The sequence below is a fragment of the Ctenopharyngodon idella genome, chromosome 3 (assembly GCF_019924925.1).
Source record: "Ctenopharyngodon idella isolate HZGC_01 chromosome 3, HZGC01, whole genome shotgun sequence".
Taxonomy (NCBI): Eukaryota; Metazoa; Chordata; class Actinopteri; order Cypriniformes; family Xenocyprididae; genus Ctenopharyngodon; species Ctenopharyngodon idella.
In genome coordinates this window covers 12,189,074-12,208,497 of record NC_067222.1, presented here as the reverse complement: position 1 = coordinate 12,208,497, position 19,424 = coordinate 12,189,074, and the positions used below count along the sequence as shown (strand labels likewise).

Genomic DNA, 19,424 nt, shown 5'->3' with positions numbered 1-19,424 from the left:
CATTTAAACATTCTAAAAGTTCAGCCAAAAATGAAACTTGGTTTCATTATTTAATTAAAATTGTAAAAAAAAAAAATACTTAAGTCGCAAAAGAATAAATGAATAAATAAATAATTACTTGCGACTTGACTTGGACTTGTGAACAACTGACCTGAGACTTGACTTGGACTTAAAGACACGTAAAACACGTGTCATTTTGATACAGCATTTCCGATTATGTTCTCTCTTTACTATCCCACATGACAGGATGAAACACAACATTTTTCTATTCATTCTTAATTCATTCATTCTCTGTCAATATGTGCCAGCATTATTATATTGTGCGTGATGCATCTGAAGGCACACATATTGTTCATCCATTGGAAAGGTGCTGTTATATAAATGAACAACATACAGTAGCATTGGGAAAATTAGGAGAATTCCGCTCATAAATTGGGCCAGTAGTACCTGTCACTCAAGTGACCACGCCCTTAATTATGCAGAACTTAAGGCTTAATATAATTAAGCCATGACAGTTGTCATGAAGGGCAAAATTAGCTATATAGATGAAAACCACAATTTGTACCAGCTGTAAACATGTTTTTTTTTTTTTTTTTTCTGCTGTAAAGTTGGGCATTTTAACATGTGGGTCAATGAGATTCTGCTCTCTTTTGGAGCCTGTCCCTAACGTTTATGAATTGCAGTTTAAGTCACTTCCGTATTGGCTTCAAGAGAAACTGGGGGATGAAACTGGGGGTTGCCGCTTGGTTTACACCGACATGATGAGTTGTGGGTGGGACCTTGATATCGTGGCTCCACTTCACACTCACTACTGCACAGACTTGAGACTCCAGATGTCAGCGCTATATTGGCACACTGGCAGCTTCACTTACTACAATGGAAGAGAGTGAATGGGCTTTCGTCCATCTTTTTTTACAGTCTATGGTTTATGCACGGGTTTTATTACCCGTATTTTCTCGTGGTGACTGTTGTCCCTGAATTCCAAATAGTAATGTTATTAAATTTAGTGTGAAATTAATAGTTTTTTTATTGTGAATAAAAATTAAATGAATGATTTAAGTAATACTTTGTGTGCTTTATTAGACATATTAAAGTAGAAATCAGTTTTGATATTTCAAAACACTATTAATAACTAACTGAAAGAACTGTTGCTAAAAATAGAACAAAGACTTGAGACTTGACTTGACTTGGCCTTTAGGGTCTTGTGAACATGTCTGCCACATGGCCTTACTTTATCAGCAGTGATTCCTGGGAAGAGTCGCAGGAGACCCACATTACGGTTTAGTTGTGTGTTGACAGTGAATCTGGCAGTTGTATTGGCTCGCCACACAATGTCCCAGTTAACTAAAGAGTAAAACATAAAACATACTCAAAACTACACGTCTGAATAAAATAAATAACACTGCATCATCACTAAAAAGGGAGTTGCAATGTGACATAATATACTATTAAAAATGTAACTTTTCTTAATAATTTGTGCGTAGTCATTACATGTGCAGTTTTTATAAACTAATATTAATTTTGAATCTACACAAGACTAATATTTGTACAAATGATTGAAAATTGAAATCAAATTTATTAAAAACTAAATAGACATTAAAAAAAGGAAAAACCAATAAAAATGACAAAAACACAAAACAAAAGTACTAAAAATGTAACTAAAATGTAAAAGAAAGTTTTAATTAATTTACCCATCCCCATGTCATACAAGATGTCATGTCTTTCTTTCTTCAGTCGAAAAGAAATTAAGGTTTTTGAGGAAAACATTCAACAAAAGAAGATATTTTGAAGATTGTTGGTAACCAAACAGTTGATGGGCCCCACTGACTTCCTTTTTTTTTTCTTTCCATACTATGGAAATCATTGGGGCCCATGAACTGTTTGGTTACCCATATGTAATGAAGGCCAGCTAGTAAGAGCTGTGTGAGTAAACCTCACTCCCCTGATCTCAAGAGGCACTCTAACAGATAACACTAGAGACTGCGGTCTTTAGCCTCCTTGTTAGAACGTCTGCCTCCCACACCAGAGACGTGGGTTTGAGGCCCGCACAGAGCAGGCGAGTAGGACCTAGGGGATTACGCTTATACTTCAAAATATCTCTTGTGTTCAGCAGAACAAAGAAATTCATACAGGTTTGGAACAATTTGAGGATGAGTAAGTGCCAAATTATTGTAATTGCATTAAAAAAAGCAACCAATACATAGTGAATTTCTATGGCAGAAAAAAGTAAAAGAATAAAAAAATAAAATAAAAAGAGTAAATTTTGCGTGAATTTTCATTTTTTTTGAAAACTATTTTATAAATAGACCCATATAGGACTAAGACTGTGTATGAATGTTGGCAGAAGAGGAATCACTTTTGATGTCGACATTGCATTGTGCTAATGGCGGCAGGTTTGGAGAGGTAAACGCGTTAAAGCTCCCAGGGTCCACTTTGGTGACACGATTGCCCCTGAACAGCTTATGATGAAAATACAGGCAAACCTGTGAAGAAAGACACAAAGGGCTTTTTTCGTGTCCATTACTCAATTTAAACTGTTTTATAATACATTTTTATAACAATAATAATTATTATAAAATGATTACCAATAAATTCATAATAAAGTATCTTTATTGTGCTTCATTGGCATGATAGAAACAAAATAAACTGCAAAACATATAATCATCTCAAAGGACACTTAAAACCACATTTAATCAAATATTACTTCCTGTACTTTATTAAAAAACTACCTACCATATTTTAAAATTAAATTATTTAAATGCTAAATAGTTTAAATGCTTAAAGTAATTGATAATGAAATTCTGTCAACTATTTTATAACTGCAGTCCTAACATTCTCAAAACACGAGTCTTAAAAACATCACAAATATTGGGCGGTATCTTGTACATACTGCATTTGTAATGGCTACAAAGGTGTCACTCACAGAGAATTAAAAAAATAAACTCACCTCAGGGATGACATACTGTCCTGCTATCAACAGCGCCCCCAAGAGGTTCTCTCTCCCATCATTCCTCATCTCATAGATGGGCACCTGCAACATACAAGATGGTTGTGAAGCTTATAGTTAAGTTAACATGATTTGATGACCACTAGTTAAATGTTAATATTACTTTAAAGGGGGTCCTATTATGCTTTTTTCCTATTAAACTTTCTTTAGTGTGTAATGTTGCTGTTTGAGCATGAAAAAAGTTACAAAGCTCAAACTCCCTCCAGCGGGAGTAGTCTTGATTTTTCTTCCGAGAACAAACACGTCACAATATCCCTCATTTATTTAATTCCCACCCAAGACATGTTCAAAATAAAGGGGCAGGGTCTGGTTAAGTTAGGGGGCGTTTACATGACACCATTTTCAACTAAAAAAGTAAAACTTTTTATACATTTTGTCCGTTCATTTACACGACAACGGCGTTTTGGGTGCCTGAAAACGCAAACTTTTGAAAACTGCTTTCAAAGTGCAAGTTTCAAGTGCAAGTCTCCATGTAAACAACAAAAAACTTGAATCTGTGGAAATGATGACGTCATGCACATGCGTATTACATGTTCAGTCTGTAGTGATTCATCGCCATCTAATGGCCTGGCAGGAGAATACAGCGTTTTTAGTCGATTTCGTGGATCCGTGTGAATGAGGATCATTTTGACAATGATGTTGTCAAAGTAAAAACTTCTCCATTTTAAACGTATCATTGTCGTGTAAACGTACCCTTAGTTAGTAGTGTGTTGAAACACGCGGTTATGGTAAGGGGCGGAACATTTCCGAAACATGCTTGAAGCATTTAATTTGCACGTTTCAGAAGGAGGGGATTCATAGAGACCAGGGGCCGTATTCAAAAACATTTTATCTTACCACTAAGAGTTCTCCTAAATAGCAGTAAAAGTTCTTAGCTAAGAGTTTTCTCTTAAAACATATTCACAAAGCTGCTGAGACCAACTTTTACTAAGGAATAGAGAGAAGTCTTAAGATAAGAGTAAGGGCCGGGTTGACCTCGTCGCTATGGATGATGTCAACATGCTTACTAACTATGCACACAGTGATTGGCTGATGGGGGAGGAGTCTCTGTCAGCGATTTAATCATAGAAATATTGTAGAACAAGGTATCCTGTTTCCATATTCAAATAAAGATCTTAAATAAAAATGCTGTCATATTCAAATAAAGATTTTAAAATGTAGGCTAAGTGTCACTAATTAAACAAGTAAGACATTATTTTCTTTTTATTTATATACACCATATTGCCAAAAGTATTGGGACACCCCTCTACATCACTGAATTCAGGTGTTCCAATCACTTCCATGGCCACAGGTGTATAAAATCAAGCACCTAGGCATGCAGACTGCTTCTACAAACATTTGTGAAAGAATGGGTCGCTCTCAGGAGCTCAGTGAATTCAAGCGTGGTACAGTGATAGGTTGCCACCTGTGCAATAAGTCCATTCGTGAAATTTCCTCACTACTAAATATTCCACGGTCAACTGTTAGTGGTGTCATAACAAAGTGGAAGCAATTGGGAACAACAGCAACTCAGCCACGAAGTGGTAGGCCACGTAAAATCACAGAGCGGGGTCAGCGCATGCTGAGGCACACAGTGCGCAGAAGTTGCCAACTTTCTGCAGAGTCAATAGCAACAGACCTCCAAACTTCATGTGGCCTTCAAATTAGCTCAAGAACTTTGCGTAGAGAGCTTCATGGAATGGGTTTCCATGGCTGAGCAGCTGCATCCAAGCCTTACATCACCAAGTGCAATGCAAAGCGTCGGATGCAGTGGTGTAAAGCACGCCGCCACTGGACTCTAGAGCAGTGGAGACGTGTTCTCTGGAGTGACGAATCACGCTTCACTGTCTGGCAATCCGATGGACGAGTCTGGGTTTGGCAGTTGCCAGGAGAACGGTACTTGTCTGACTGCATTGTGCCAAGTGTAAAGTTTGGTGGAGGGGGGATTATGGTGTGGGGTTGTTTTTCAGGGGTTGGGCTTGACCCCTTAGTTCCAGTGAAAGGAACTCTTAATGCTTCAGCATACCAAGACATTTTGGACAATTTCATGCTCCTAACTTTGTGGGAACAGTTTGGGGATGGCCCCTTCCCGTTCTAACATGACTGTGCACCAGTGCACAAAGCAAGGTCCATAAAGACATGGATGAGCGAGTTTGGTGTGGAGGAACTTGACTGGCCTGCACAGAGTCCTGACCTCAACCCGATAGAACACTTTTGGGATGAATTAGAGCGGAGACTGTGAGCCAGGCCTCCTCGCCAACATCACTGCCTGACCTCACAAATGTGCTTCTAGAAGAATGGTCAAAAATTTCCATAAACACACTCCTAAACCTTGTGGAAAGCCTTCCCAGAAGAGTTGAGGCTGTTATAGCTGCAAAGGGTGGGACAACTCCATATTAAACCCTACAGATTAAGAATGGGATGTCATTAAAGTTCATGTGCACTTAAAGGCAGGCGTCCCAAAACTTTTGGCAATATAGTATATATTTAGCCTACTTATTTTCAATGGTTTATTTTTGGCATTTAGCCTTTTTATTATGATAGGACAGTGAAGCAAAGTGGTAGAGAGAAGCGAAGTGGTAGAGAGAAAAGGGGATGGGATCAGGAAAGTTCCACGAGCCGGAACTGAACTCAGGTCACTCAAGTTGCCCACAAGGCTATCAGTGCTGACGATAGGACATTATTTTCAACTTGACTGCAATGTTTTATTCTTTATCATTTAATACATTTTCCTTTATTTCACCACAGATTAAAATCTATAAGTAAACCAGAAACCCCAAAACTGAGCCTCAGCAATCCGCCCAAAGACCCTGTACACAAGTAAGGCAGGTGATAGAGCCTTGAGTACTGAGCCTTTTCTTCATAAATGCAATAAATATTCTGATTTATAGATTTTAATTTGCAGCAGTTTATTTTTTTTACACAAGGGTTTGTTTTACTCGTTTTTTTGCAGTTCCTGACTCTGTTGTTTTCGCTTGCAACTTACTGTCCACAGGCTTGCAATGCTTTTGGCCGCATTTCAGCGGGAAAAAAAAAGTGCCAAAAGTGTTAGTGTGGAAAAATGGACGTAAGAAGAATACAGATCATATTTATTTTGCATTAGCATAAAGCTGCAGTTTCACAATACACGATTTACACTTACAAAAACAGCAAAATGCTACAAATCTGTTTTTCTTACACTTGAAAGATGATTTACACGTCCACAAATCTTACCCTGTGCATGCAAATTTTTTATGCATTATTTTTCCTTCATAAAGAGGCACTCTTTGGTTTTCAAATATGATAACTATTGTGCTCACAGAATCTGACACTGCTGCTTTATATATAACACATTTCCTGTTATGAATTATGATACCGCTTGGTTCGTTGGTCTGCTGACCACATAGCAAATTTTTTTCTGGCCCAGCTCCGGTCCACAAATCCCCTTTTTCCACACCTGAGCCTTATCTACACTGTAAAAAAATCGTGTTAAAAAAAAACAAACAAAAAAAACAGTCAATGACTGTCAGCTACGGCTGCCAAACAAAAAATAAGTAAAATTAAAGTAAATTATCCTAATTTAAATTAAGTGCTAAAAACACTGTTACTTTACAGGTATTTCCTGAATTATTACTAACAAACACATTCACTGTAAAATGAGAATCTCTTGCAGTTAACTACATGCATGAATTAATGAAACTATATGTTACTGCCTCTTAAATGAAGCAACATGCAGCATAACACTAATGTTTACTGGCCCATCCTGGACTGAAGCACAGGCTCTACTCTTCAGCACAATGGTGACCAACCCTGGACCACAACCCTTTAAATCCCAACAGAACATTAAACACTAACAGATCTCACCATCTTCACTTATTACAATCCAAACTTTACTTTATTCATTCTCAATTTCTTATTGAGAATTATCAGAGGTTTTTGATGTTAATGTTTTATTGAAAATAATAAAGTTTGGTCACTATTATGGTGATCAGTATTTGCTTTAGTTGTGCTCTTGACCTTTGACTTTATAACATTAGTTTTTCTCTGGCTGCTTAAACTGTGTGTCTCTGATACATATTTGACATAGCAAAAAAAAAAAAAAAAAAAAAATGCAATAGCAACTCTGATCAGATAATGTTGGTCACTTTTTATTGATGGTGCTGTCATCATTTGCCTGAATCACTGTTACCAGAGTCTAATCTCTGATTGAACTGTTTAATGTTAGTTGTTCATTTTTTCATGCCAATACTACTGCAGAAATTCCTGAAGTTCTATGATACTATGAAAGATTTTAAGTCATTATGTAGAAAATGTTTTGACAGGATCATGTAAACTCACACAGAAATAAAGAATCAGAGTATGAATTGCAAAAAGGGTGACAATCAAAAAAAATATTCAGATCAACTCTGAATGTCACAAAACAAGAAAAAGCTTTGTTGATTGTCACCATTGTTGAGATTAGTATGTTGATTATTGATGTCTTTGTGCACCTAAAAGACAAAACTCAAAACATTTTCTGTATGACTTAAATTCAGAATACCAGATTATCATAATACTGATGGCACAATAACACAAGGCTACTGTAAATGGTGTGAAATTAACCGCTAACATACACCGAGATCTGACTTTAAGTGATATCAGTGAATCAAGCCCCTACATGACGATATCATCACCAATACATGACCAACTTCATCTGATGAGATTTTGTCCTGCATTTTTGCCATAAAAAATGTGTATCAGAAACATACAGTTAATGCAGCCCAATTAAAACAAACACAGATCACCATAATGATCACCAAACTTTTTTTCCACAATAAGACATAAACACCTAAACCTCTCAATAAGAACTTTTGTATGAAAGAAATAAAGTCAAAATGGATTGTAATAAGTGAAGATGCTGAGATCTTGAGAGATCTGTTAGTGTTTAATGTTCTGTTGCTGCCAGTCATTTGAATGAATTCAGGAAATACCTGTAAAGTGTTACGTGTTGGTATTGTAGAGACGAGGCGAATACGGAAATCCACAATAATAAGGGTATTTAATCAATGAAGGAGCAAGAAACACAACCATACACATTTAGAATAACATTAGAACTGACAAAGGAGTGCAGGGAGTGAGTCCAACTTAAAGGGAGTGCTGACGAAGACAACAGGTGCAGGGAATCCAGGGAAATGGCAGGAAGGCTGATGAGGGAAGTGAAAACAGGAGTGGAGCAAGGAGGATTCTGGGAAACGGAGTACGGGAAGGCGTGGATGTGACATTACCTCCCCCTCCCCGGAAGGCGTGTCCTCACGCCTCAGATGAAACAGCGGGGAGGGGGGGTGGGCGCCCTGGAGACTTACAGGCAGGTGCGGGGGGTGCAGGCGGGTGTGGAGGTCTCCAGGGCGGTACTAGGTCCTTGGCCGTCATGGGGTCTGAAGCTGTGGGTGGCCATGGCGGGTCAGGGACCGTGGGCGGCCACGGCGGGTCAGGAGCCTTGGCAGGCCACGGCGGGTCAGGAGCCTTGGCAGGCCACGGCGGGTCAGGAGCCTTGGCAGGCCACGGCGGGTCAGGAGCCTTGGCAGGCCACGGCGGGTCAGGAGCCAGGGATGGCCACGGAGGGTCAGGAGCCTTGGCAGGCCATGGCAGGTCTCCGAGCCCACCCCCATCTTTCCCACCCACGGATACCCTTCCCCCCCAAAAAAATATTTTTGGAGACTCGGGGGTTCAAAGGGCTCGCGAGCTACCGGAGTGGGTTCAGCAGCGGTTGGGGTGGGCTCGGCGGCGGCGGCTGGGGCCGGAGCGGCTGGCTCGGCGGCAGGAGCCGGAGCGGGCTCTGGGGCGGGCTCGGGAGCACGTGGAGCGGACTCGTTGGCAGCGGGAGGGGAATCGTTGGCAACCGGGGGCCGACTCGTTGGCAGCTGGGGCGGACTCGTGACAGGCTGGAGCGGGCTCTGGGGCTGCTGGAGCGGGCTCTGGGGCTGCTGGAGCGGGCTCTGGGGCTGCTGGAGCGGGCTCTGGGGCTGCTGGAGCGGGCTCTGGGGCTGCTGGAGCGGGCTCGGGAGCATGTGGAGCGGACTCGGCGAGGGCTGGAGCGGGCTCGTGGGAGGCTGGAGCGGGCTCGTGGGAGGCTGGAGCGGGCTCGTGGGAGGCTGGAGCGGGCTCGTGGGAGGCTGGAGCGGGCTCGTGGGAGACAACTGGGGCGAGATCGAGGAGACTTGGGGCAGGTTCAAGGAGGCTAGGAGCAGGTTCAGTCCAAAAGTCTATTAGCCAGTCAACCTCCCTTGGTGAGGGCTCAGACTGGGCGACAAGCTTTGTAGGGGGTTCTGGCTGCTCAGCGGCAGAATCCACTGGGGACTGGGGCTGTTTTGCGGCCTTCTTGGGCCGTCTGGACTTAGCGGTGGACTTTTTCTTTGCCGGCTTGGGGTTTGGGTCCGGCAGGACACCAGGAGAACACCCACTGGAGGGGTAGACGGAGGAAACCGGCGGTTGGCGAACTGGCCAGGCCACCTGTATTTCTGCGGGGACTGAACGAGGAAAACACGATTCTTTTTGAACCTCTTCAATTACAAAATCAGAACAATTCAGAAAGAGAATCAGATTAATTGTCTCGACTAGGGAAAAAAAACGAATCATGTTCTCGTCCAGCCCCGCTAGAAAACAAGCGTTTAACGGGGCATCTGGCCAGTTCACCAAATAAGCAAGCTCTGTAAATTCCTCCACATACCTCTCCAGCGGGCGACCGTCCTGCCGGAACCCACACAGGCGATCCTCCGCTGAAGCTTGCTGGGGAGACTCGGGAACCAGGAATAATCCCATACTTTTTGTAGATTTCCAAAGGTAAGGTCAGTTCTTCTTTTACGTGTTGGTATTGTAGAGACGAGGCGAATACGGAAATCCACAATAATAAGGGTATTTAATCAACGAAGAAACAGAAAAAAACAACCATACACATTTAGAATAACATTAGAACTGACAAAGGAGTGCAGTGAGTCCAACTTAAAGGGAGTGCTGACGAAGACAACAGGTGCAGGGAATCCAGGGAAATGGCGGGAAGGCTGATGAGGGAAGTGAAAACAGGAGTGGAGCAAGGAGGATTCTGGGAAACGGAGTCCGGGAAGGCGTGGATGTGACATAAAGTAACCGTGTTTTCTGTAAAACATCTAAGGAAAATTTCTGTTAAAATTATTTGCACTTTATTTAAATGAGGATATTTTACTCTAATTTTACGTTTTTTGTTTGACAGCTGCTGCCAGTCATTTTTTTTTTTTTTTTTTTTACGATCAGTAGTGAGAATGGAGATAAATATCCAATACAGGAATAAAATATGGTGTATTTTTATGACAGCGTATTAATAAAATTATGCCCCCGTGATAAACAAAATTAATGAAATATTAAATGATTATGGTTAAATGATCACATAAATTTTAATCAATTCAATATTTTAAACTGTAGTATTGTTTAAAATTAATCTTTGAAATGCCAAGTCATAACAAATGAAACATTATCATTACAAATTAAATAAATTGTAAATCAGTCAACTGCATTAAAGTGCACTTAATTGGCTTAAGGTCACAGTCTTGATTTGGACCAGATGATCACTGGATTGATCTGGGCCACACTCCTCCCACCAGCATTCGGCCCTCATGTTGTTTGCCGTGATCCATGCGGTGCCATCACTGCCACACATGGCCCAGCTCTGGCTGACAGGATACATGCCATTGCGGTCAGGGGGCCAGCAGTGCCAGCTTGAGGACACATTCAGGCAAAGATCGGTTGCTATGTGGGTGGGTCGGACTGGTTCTTACCTCAACCAAACTGCCTCAGAGTTTGATTTCATTCAGACAGAGGCCTCTCAGAGGTCTCACCAGGTTCAGAAACAAACGTTACAAATGAGCCAGGTGTTCTTTAAAATACTGTTCTTTAAAATGCTCAATTTGTGCAACACAAAGGTGAGTAAATTGTCCACTTAAAATGTGTTACCTGTGAGCCAGTGAAGATGACAGGCTTTCCCAGATTCTCACACATGAAGGATAAGGCAGAAGCGGTGTAAGCCATGGTGTCTGTGCCGTGCAGGACGACAAAACCATCATATTGCTCATAGTGTCTCTGTGAACATGATGGAAAAATCTTTGAAAATCTCAGTACTGATTTGACATACCAACTAAAAAAAAAATGTTGACCTGTTCACTGATCTACCTTCAAGAAATTCGTTTCAAGAAAAGTTCCTTTTTTTGTAAAAAAAAAAAAAAATTCAGAATCAGATAGTTCTGTTCACAAATCAGTATTTAAATCAAAAATCATTTTTGCGTCAATGGAAGAGTAAATGTTGTGAAGTAGCAGACTTCAGACTTTGCTCATCACTTTGGGCTGGTTCATAGTGTTATTGTAATGAAGAGGGGAGTGCTGGGGGATTTTCCATAATTTAAGAACAGAGAGTGACCAGATTAGTATGACCGGTCTTAATTAAAAATGGACGGCATATCCTAAAACCACACACATATTCATGCTGCTGTTACATTGGGCCGCCTGTGTTAGTAGCACAGATGAGCTAATAGAGCAATAGATCTAAAAGATTTACCAAAAAAAAAAAAAAAAAATCCCAACCCACATGACATCTACTAAAGACATGAAGGAGGGTGCAGCCCAGGCCTTGTTTAGCAGTGTATGAGCTATAAAGACCCTTAAAGTGCCCCTATTATGCTATTTTAAAGGTTCCACTTTTTTAAGGTCTCCTACAAAAGCTTTACATGCTTCCAAGGTCAAAAAACACTTTAATTTTCTCACAATATACATTGCAGCATCACCTCTTTTCTAAATGGCTCGATCAAAAATACAGTTTCTCTTAACCCGTCGTTTCCAAGAGCCTACTTCAAATATGATAACTATGTGCTCATTTACAGAATCTGACACTGCTGCTTTATATATAACACATTTCCCGTTATGAATTATGATACCGCTTGGTTCTGTTGGGTCGGATTGCTTCTCACCTCAACCGAACCGCCAACAGAGGCCTCATTCAGGCAATCTCTGAGAAATTCCTTTGGCGTGGATGAAAGGTTATATTCGAAAAAGCATAGAGGCATTTTAAGATTTGCAAATATGTGAAAAAAAAAAAGTTATATATAAAATTATTAGTTACATTTTTTTTTTTCAAAGTTAAAAGTTTTGCATTGATGCATCTCTAGCATGCTTCACACAACCATGACCTATAGTCCATATAACACATGTAATATTTAAAAACATACACTACACTATATTCTATATAAACTATATAAACATGATGGTTATTGTAGTTACAGACTAAATGTTAGCATGCATTTACTTGTTTCACTTGCTCAGAACAGATTCAGCATCCATTAGAACTGTAATAAAAGTAGAAAACAACAATTCAAACCTGTATTTTGTGTACAAATAGATGAATGCATCTAGTGTCTGGATCTATAAATAGGACAGCACCTCCAAACTTCTAACTTGATCCCATATATGTGTGCATCTGCATGGGAACTTACGGCAGCACCAGCGTGTTCTCCTGAGGTGAACCGTACTGCTCATCATGCAGAATAGAGAGATTACGTAGAGTTTCAACAAAAGCATTAGGTTCTGGAGACAGAACTGCAAATATAGAAGAAAAGTCTGTAAAAAGTTATGAACAAATGCATCAAATTCATACACACACCATACAAACATATGGATTTTCATGTTTGCTTGCCTCAAGTTTCTTTGACCAGAATTCAGCATCAGCTATGAAGCCAAAAAGACCATCTTGAATATTTGATACTGCATATGCTAATATTGTATCATTTTGCACATTTTCATATTTTGAACCACATTCCTTTTTTACAGGGTAGAATAAAAAAAATATTGTATAGTGTTACTAATTTTATATTATTTATGCTGGAAGTTCAATGAAAAAAATGGCTTACATATGAAATAACTATGTGTAGACCTGTCACGATTATTGATTAATTGCATGATAGTGGTTATTCGATCTAATCGATCTAATAATATTTAATAAACACAATAATCGTGCAGTTTAAATTTCAATCACATTTAGCAAAAGATTATAAAAAAAACTATACACAAAGTACAAAGATAGTCAAAGGTCTTCATACAAAATGAAGGTTTGTGGTTAAGGTTAAACCTTTTTTGTGGGGTAACGCATTACAAGTAACTCACGTTATGTCAGATGACTTTTTTTAACTATCTAGTAAAGTAACACACTACTTTTACATTTACAACAAAATATCTGAGTTACTTTTTCAAATAAGTTGCTTTGTTTTCCATTTATTGACTGACGGCTCTCTTGTTGAGAGGTGTTGTGCACTATATAAACATGATGTTATTGTAGTTACAGACTAAATGTGAGCATGCATTTACTCAAAACAGATTCAGTTTTCATAGAAATTAATAAAAACAGTGAAATGCAAGCCTGAAATGATTAAATGTTTAATAACACAAATATGTGTATTTAATCTCACTTTATTAGCCAGTGTCTTTAATGTGACCTTTGATGATCCAATTTTACCATATAAATACGGAAAAATTACTTTAAACATAACATTTGTGTGGGTTTTTTATTGCTGAAGTGTTATTGTTAATTTTTTTGTTTGTTTGTTTTTTTTTGTTTTTTTGTTAGCAAGCCCAGCCCAGGTGAGAAAAAATAATGTAACGCATTAGTTTTCAATTAAAAGTAACTAAGTAATGCAATTAGTTACTTTTTTAAGTAATAACACAATATTGTAATGCATTACTTTGCATTACAATGCATTACTCTGTCCACATATGAAGGTTGATTTTTACAGAGCCTGTATTTGTGGCAGAATGAAGATAAAATCAAGTTTGGGGTGGAAAAAAAGTCAGTGTTTGTTGTATTTCTGTTGTGTAGTACACTCTCTGTCCTTGAACTCAGATAAACTACGTTTTTAATAAAGCTGGAAGTTTTTGTGTTTTGACCATGCAAATTCTTTTTTTGACAGTGTTTGTTTTAGAGAAGATACTTTTCAAAGTTAAAGATTAGTTTTTGTAAGTCAATTCAAGTAGCATTGTGCAGGAAATAACACTAAAGCCCAGTGTCGGAATTCTTGCAAAACACCAACTGTTTACAGGAGGCAAATATTTGTCTGTTCATATAATTTGCTAAACAAGATCAGCATCCTCTTCAAGTGTTATTTCATGTTACATCATGGGCAGTGTTGGGTGTAACGCGTTACTAAGTAGTGTTACTGTAATTAAATTACTTATCCACTGAAAGGTAAAGGGATTACTGTTCATTTTTAGGTAATTTAATTACAGTTATTATAATACTTGCATTACATACTGTAATACCAGTTGGCTGTCTGAAGATGCCGGCAGAAGCGAGTGGCTGTTTTGCAGAATGGAAATAATCCAATTACTTCACTTTTTGACACAGGTAGGCAAGAACATTATGGTCAAATGTAAGCTATGTCCTAGGGAGAAACAAACTGCGCGCGCTCTCAACCAAAGCGCGCACACATAGCCACCTCTCGCGAGTGTCAGATTTCCGCGGTTTATTACACATAAACGTTCAAATACACACACAGTTATGTCAAAATGCCCGTCTTGGCGTATATTCGCGTTGGTTATGTGAATGTGAACAGCATGTGTAACAGCATATTGTCTCCGTCCATTAGGTCTTAGTGACAGTAGTCTTTAAAACATGCTACTATCTACTATTGGCTGTCTGTATTATAAATGATAATCAAACAAAGTATTATAGTGTATGTTTTAATAAAGTTAAAATGTTTTCATACACACACCATACAAACATATGGATTTTCATGTTTGCTTGCCTCAAGTTTCTTTGACCAGAATTCAGCATCAGCTATGAAGCCAAAAAGACCATCTTGAATATTTGATACTGCATATGCTAATATTGTATCATTTTGCACATTTTCATATTTTGAACCACATTCCTTTTTTACAGGGTAGAATAAAAAAAATATTGTATAGTGTTACTAATTTTATATTATTTATGCTGGAAGTTCAATGAAAAAAATGGTATTTGTATTGTACAATATTGTATTTTAAATACAATATTGACGATGGAATTAGTAATTAGTAATTAATTACTCTTTTGAAGTAACTTACCCAACACTGATCATGGGATGCATGCTCAGAAAAATTGGAATTAGACAAAATCTAGAAAGGAGCATCATTTATTTACAGATGCCACTTGGTTTGATATTTATCACATTAATAGATTCTAGGTTTGTCCAAAAGATAATAATTAGACTACTTTCCAAAGACCCAAAGACCCGACCATTTAAACTGCCCCCTTTTTTTTGGAATATGAGATCAGCAAATAAATAATCCCACAGTATAAACATATCATAACATATTTGTGTCATAACATATTAATTCATAAATCATATGTATATATGTACCTCATGTAGGCAGGTGTACCTACCGTTATTATGATACGTCATTCCAATGGTTCCACCGGTGTTTATGACCAGGACCCTCGCCTCATCACTCTGACCCGCGCCATCCAGACTGACAGATTTCTACAACCGAAACACATGAAACACAGACTGACTTAACCTGCTATGAGAAAGAGCTTGACCCAGTGAGGTCATGCTTGTTGAAGACGGAGCCAAGCAGCATCCAATCTGCCATATCGGACTCACTTATGACTACCCAAAAACTAAACCAGAGATTGTCTTGTTATATACGGTGACTGGGAGGGGACATGTTCGGTGCACTTAGTTTTGTCATGGCCACAACATATTAACTTGTGGAAACGTGATAATATTTCGTGGCCACCAGATAAATATTTATGGGAACATCATATTAACTCATGGGAACATCATGGCCACAATATAATTTTTTCGCGGTAACAACAATCTTATTTCATGGCCACGCGTTGTAAAGTCGTGGCCTTGAGATCCTATGTTGAGGGAACAACATATTTTTCTCATGGCCACGACTTTGTAGGATTTGAGGGTGAAACAGACACAAATGAATCTTGCAGATGATTCATTCAAACAGAATATCCCATGGTATTCTGAATCAACACTCAGGACCCTAATTCAGAGGATCTTTCCATTCAGTCTACAAAACCCCCCAGCTTAGTACTTTATGGCCTTCCAAGCTTGTGAAAGTTGAGCCTAGCTGAGGAAGATGTCAACCTTAAGCAGTTTGTAAACGACGGATTGGATTGAAGAGGGCACAGCTCGAGCCCCACCAAGATAACGCCAGAGGTTGTTTGATCCCCGAAATGGAGATCCAAAACAGGCCTTCTTCTTCTGAGTGACCTCTGAGTGACACAAATCCACTGAAAATCCCACAGGAACTGTTTTATATATAAACTGCATTGAATTGTTCCAAAAACAATTCTAAACTGACTTGTAATCAAACATCGTTCAACTGCATAATTCTATATCATGTCTAAAACCTATACTTGTGACTAATCATGCTTGGATCACTCACAATTCATGTAATTGTTATAACTTTTTATAACAATTTCAAAACAATTATGAAGATTCTGTGCGCTACACTACCCTCCCCTTAAGAGACCCAGTTTCCATAAAAGAACTCAGTAATGCGGTAAGTAACTTCCAGTTGCAACAACTTTAGTCCTTCATCAGTACTTCTATACGAGCAGCGTCACCAATGTCACCAAAGAAGTGTGTTTTTGGTTGTGAGGGAAAAATAACCTTGTTCAGCTTCCCAAAGAACCCAGCGTTAAGGGTTCAGTGGATGTAGTTTGTTTTTCCAGAGCAGCAATGATGTTGTGCAAGTGTTTATTTCCGGCATTTCGGTGACAAATGTTTTATAAAACAAGGCCCAGTTCAATGCTGGATTTACAGATCTTTTTAAACTGAAAAATGGAGTTGTCTCAACGATAAATGATCATGGACGGAACTGCAGGCGGTAAGTAAAACTGCATGTGTTTTGCTGGAAATCGGCATGTAAGGGCATATAATACAAACAATAGTATAATGAATCAAAAGTTATCCAGGGATAATGCATGTTGTGACTGTTTTTGGAAAGAATCGGTACAGCGTATCTGTCTTTTAAAAATCTGATAAAACTAAAGACTCTTCGGAGATATGAAAGATGCAGTACTACTCTATAGGTACTTAATACTAACATGAGATTGGCAGAAACTGTGTGTTATGTCCTCTTCAATGTATTTTCAGTTGATTTCATCTAAGGCTGTGGCTGGAAGTTAGTAGTAGTTTTTGTGTTTCTCTTTTCTTTCAGTGATTCTTCTCGTTATCATCAAGTGTCTTCAATAATCGAACAATCATCACTCAGTTAATCACTTAAGTATCTAATTAACTCTAACACCGATTCAGTGTTACTTTTAACACCCTGCTGGCGGTTCCCATATGAACACGGAGCGGTGTTAATTTAAAGGGTTAGTTCAACCTTAATGTTATGAAGCGACGAGAATATTTTGTGCGCCAAAAAACAAAGTAACGATTTTATTCAACAATATCTAGTGATAGTCGATTTCAAAACACTGCTTCATTAAGCTTTACGAATACTTTGTTTCGAACCATTGAAATTTCGAAATGCTTATGATGTTTGGCAGATTGATACGCACTCCGAACCACCGAAACAAAATATTCATAAAGCTTTGAAGCTTCATGAAGCAGTGTTTTGAAATCGCCATCACTAAATATTGTTGAATAAAGTCACACAAAAAGTATTCTTGTCACTTCATAACATTATGGTTGAACCACTGCAGTCACATGAACTGTTTTAAATGTCTTTAGCAGCTTTCTGGACATCTGAAAGTGTTAATGATCTTGTTCTCAATGGAGGCCTCACTGAGCCATCGGATTTCGACAAAAATATCTTAATTTGTGTTTTGAAGTCTTACGGGTGTGGAACGACATGAGGGTGAGTAATTAATGACAGAATTTTCATTTTCGGGTGAACTAACCCTTTAACACCAGGTAATTTACTGTGATAGTACTGCTCACACCGCCACCTGGTAGCTCTAGGAAAACAAGAGCATGGTGGGCAATATGCGTTTAATTATTGGAGGACTACCTCAAAGTCATTTGTATTTTCCTGCTGCCAGTTGGTGGCGCTATGACTATAACTGTTGTAAAACATCACTGCTGTAGACAACACATATGTACCATTTACCTTGTGTTCATCATCTGCCTGATTTTCTCTTCCCGGTGTATTTGTTTTAGGACTGTGGTCTGTGCTGTCCTTGGCTTTAGTGGTTTGAACTTGTGATGTGACAGGAACTGAAGTTTGCTCCATATTAAATGTTTCTTCATTATCTTTCTTTTTAACCGGATCATGTGGCCTTTCTTTCTCCTTATTCTTCTTCTTCTTGTTCTGCCAGAAGCAAAGCCTGGACATCATGTTGATGTGGATCTGCTATTATTTCACTGGAGAGAAAAGTAAATTTGGTAACTTTTCTAAGCCTTTATTTATAATGCATCATAAGGGGCCATTCACATATCGTGTCTAACAAAGCGTAGAAAGCATGGCCGCTCCGCTTCTCCTCCTTTTCCACAAGCGTCGCTTCCATTATAAGCACCTGCCGTGCGGCTACGTTTGAAATAACTGACTTGCGCGTGGAAAAGACGCAATATGTGAACAGCCCCTAAGGGTATTATAATTCATAATACATGCATAATGCTTCTGCACAGTATCATACTACATCTTATGCGTGGTCTTTTACTACTTAAAATAAAGTGACAAATACAAAGTCTTCTTTTAAACATCTAAAAAGCTTTATAATGTGGTCATAATATTTATAAGTGATCTTTGTCAGCTTTCAGTAAAGTAACAAAAGGTAAGTCTTCTTTTATAAGATATCATGAAGTGTTTATAAGACATTTCCCCTAAGGTAAACTCAAAGTTGTGTGGAAAAGTACAAAGAAACAATACATACACAATGCAAATCATGTTTTATTCAATAAACATATGTATGTAATACATATGTAGTAGTAATATTGAAAAAAGCATGTAGATTTAATATGTAGCTTAATATTTATATATACAAAAAGAAACTAGAAATCAGAAGGTCAATCCCATTTTAACATTTTAACCTTTTCAATTGATATTTAGAAGTGTTATAACACAAGTGTGTGTGTGCAGCTGTTATTTTTTTTATTTATGTCCAGCTTATTGGTTATTTTTGTTCTTGTCCTGAAAATGATAAGCAAAGACACATTTAAATATACAATATAAACATTTATATACAATTTAAGGTGCACAAAAATGTTTTATTTTACAGTCTGGTTAAGCACATTCATGAAAGTTGTACTTTCTAATGTCATGTATAAGGCGGCCAAGAATGCGTGAGGGTGGTTCCTGACAAGCCATTATTCCCATTCAATTACGAAGTGCTCTTTCAAAAGTTTAGTTATCCTGTTGCCATGGTGGTGCCATATATCCTTTTTTTGCATCTTCCTTGTGCGTTCTAAATGTTGCATTGTATATGTTGTATATAAGTTTGTTTTTAAGGCATTATGTGTGCATT

General features: G+C 38.5%; 1 protein-coding gene across 1 annotated transcript in view; it reads right to left on the bottom strand.

Annotated features, from left to right (window-relative positions):
- Positions 1 to 11,978, bottom strand: part of LOC127509963 (60 kDa lysophospholipase-like) — a 30,665-nt gene extending 18,687 nt beyond the window's left edge. The window contains exons 1-4 of the mRNA XM_051889381.1: positions 10,928 to 11,978; positions 2,948 to 3,031; positions 2,357 to 2,483; positions 1,232 to 1,344 (exon numbers count right to left, since the gene is read on the bottom strand). Of these exons, the coding sequence (XP_051745341.1) occupies positions 1,232 to 1,344; positions 2,357 to 2,483; positions 2,948 to 3,031; positions 10,928 to 11,002 (399 nt within the window). The 5' untranslated portion in view covers positions 11,003 to 11,978. The remainder of the gene's footprint in view (positions 1 to 1,231; positions 1,345 to 2,356; positions 2,484 to 2,947; positions 3,032 to 10,927) is intronic.
- Between the last annotated feature and the right edge of the window lie 7,446 nt (positions 11,979 to 19,424).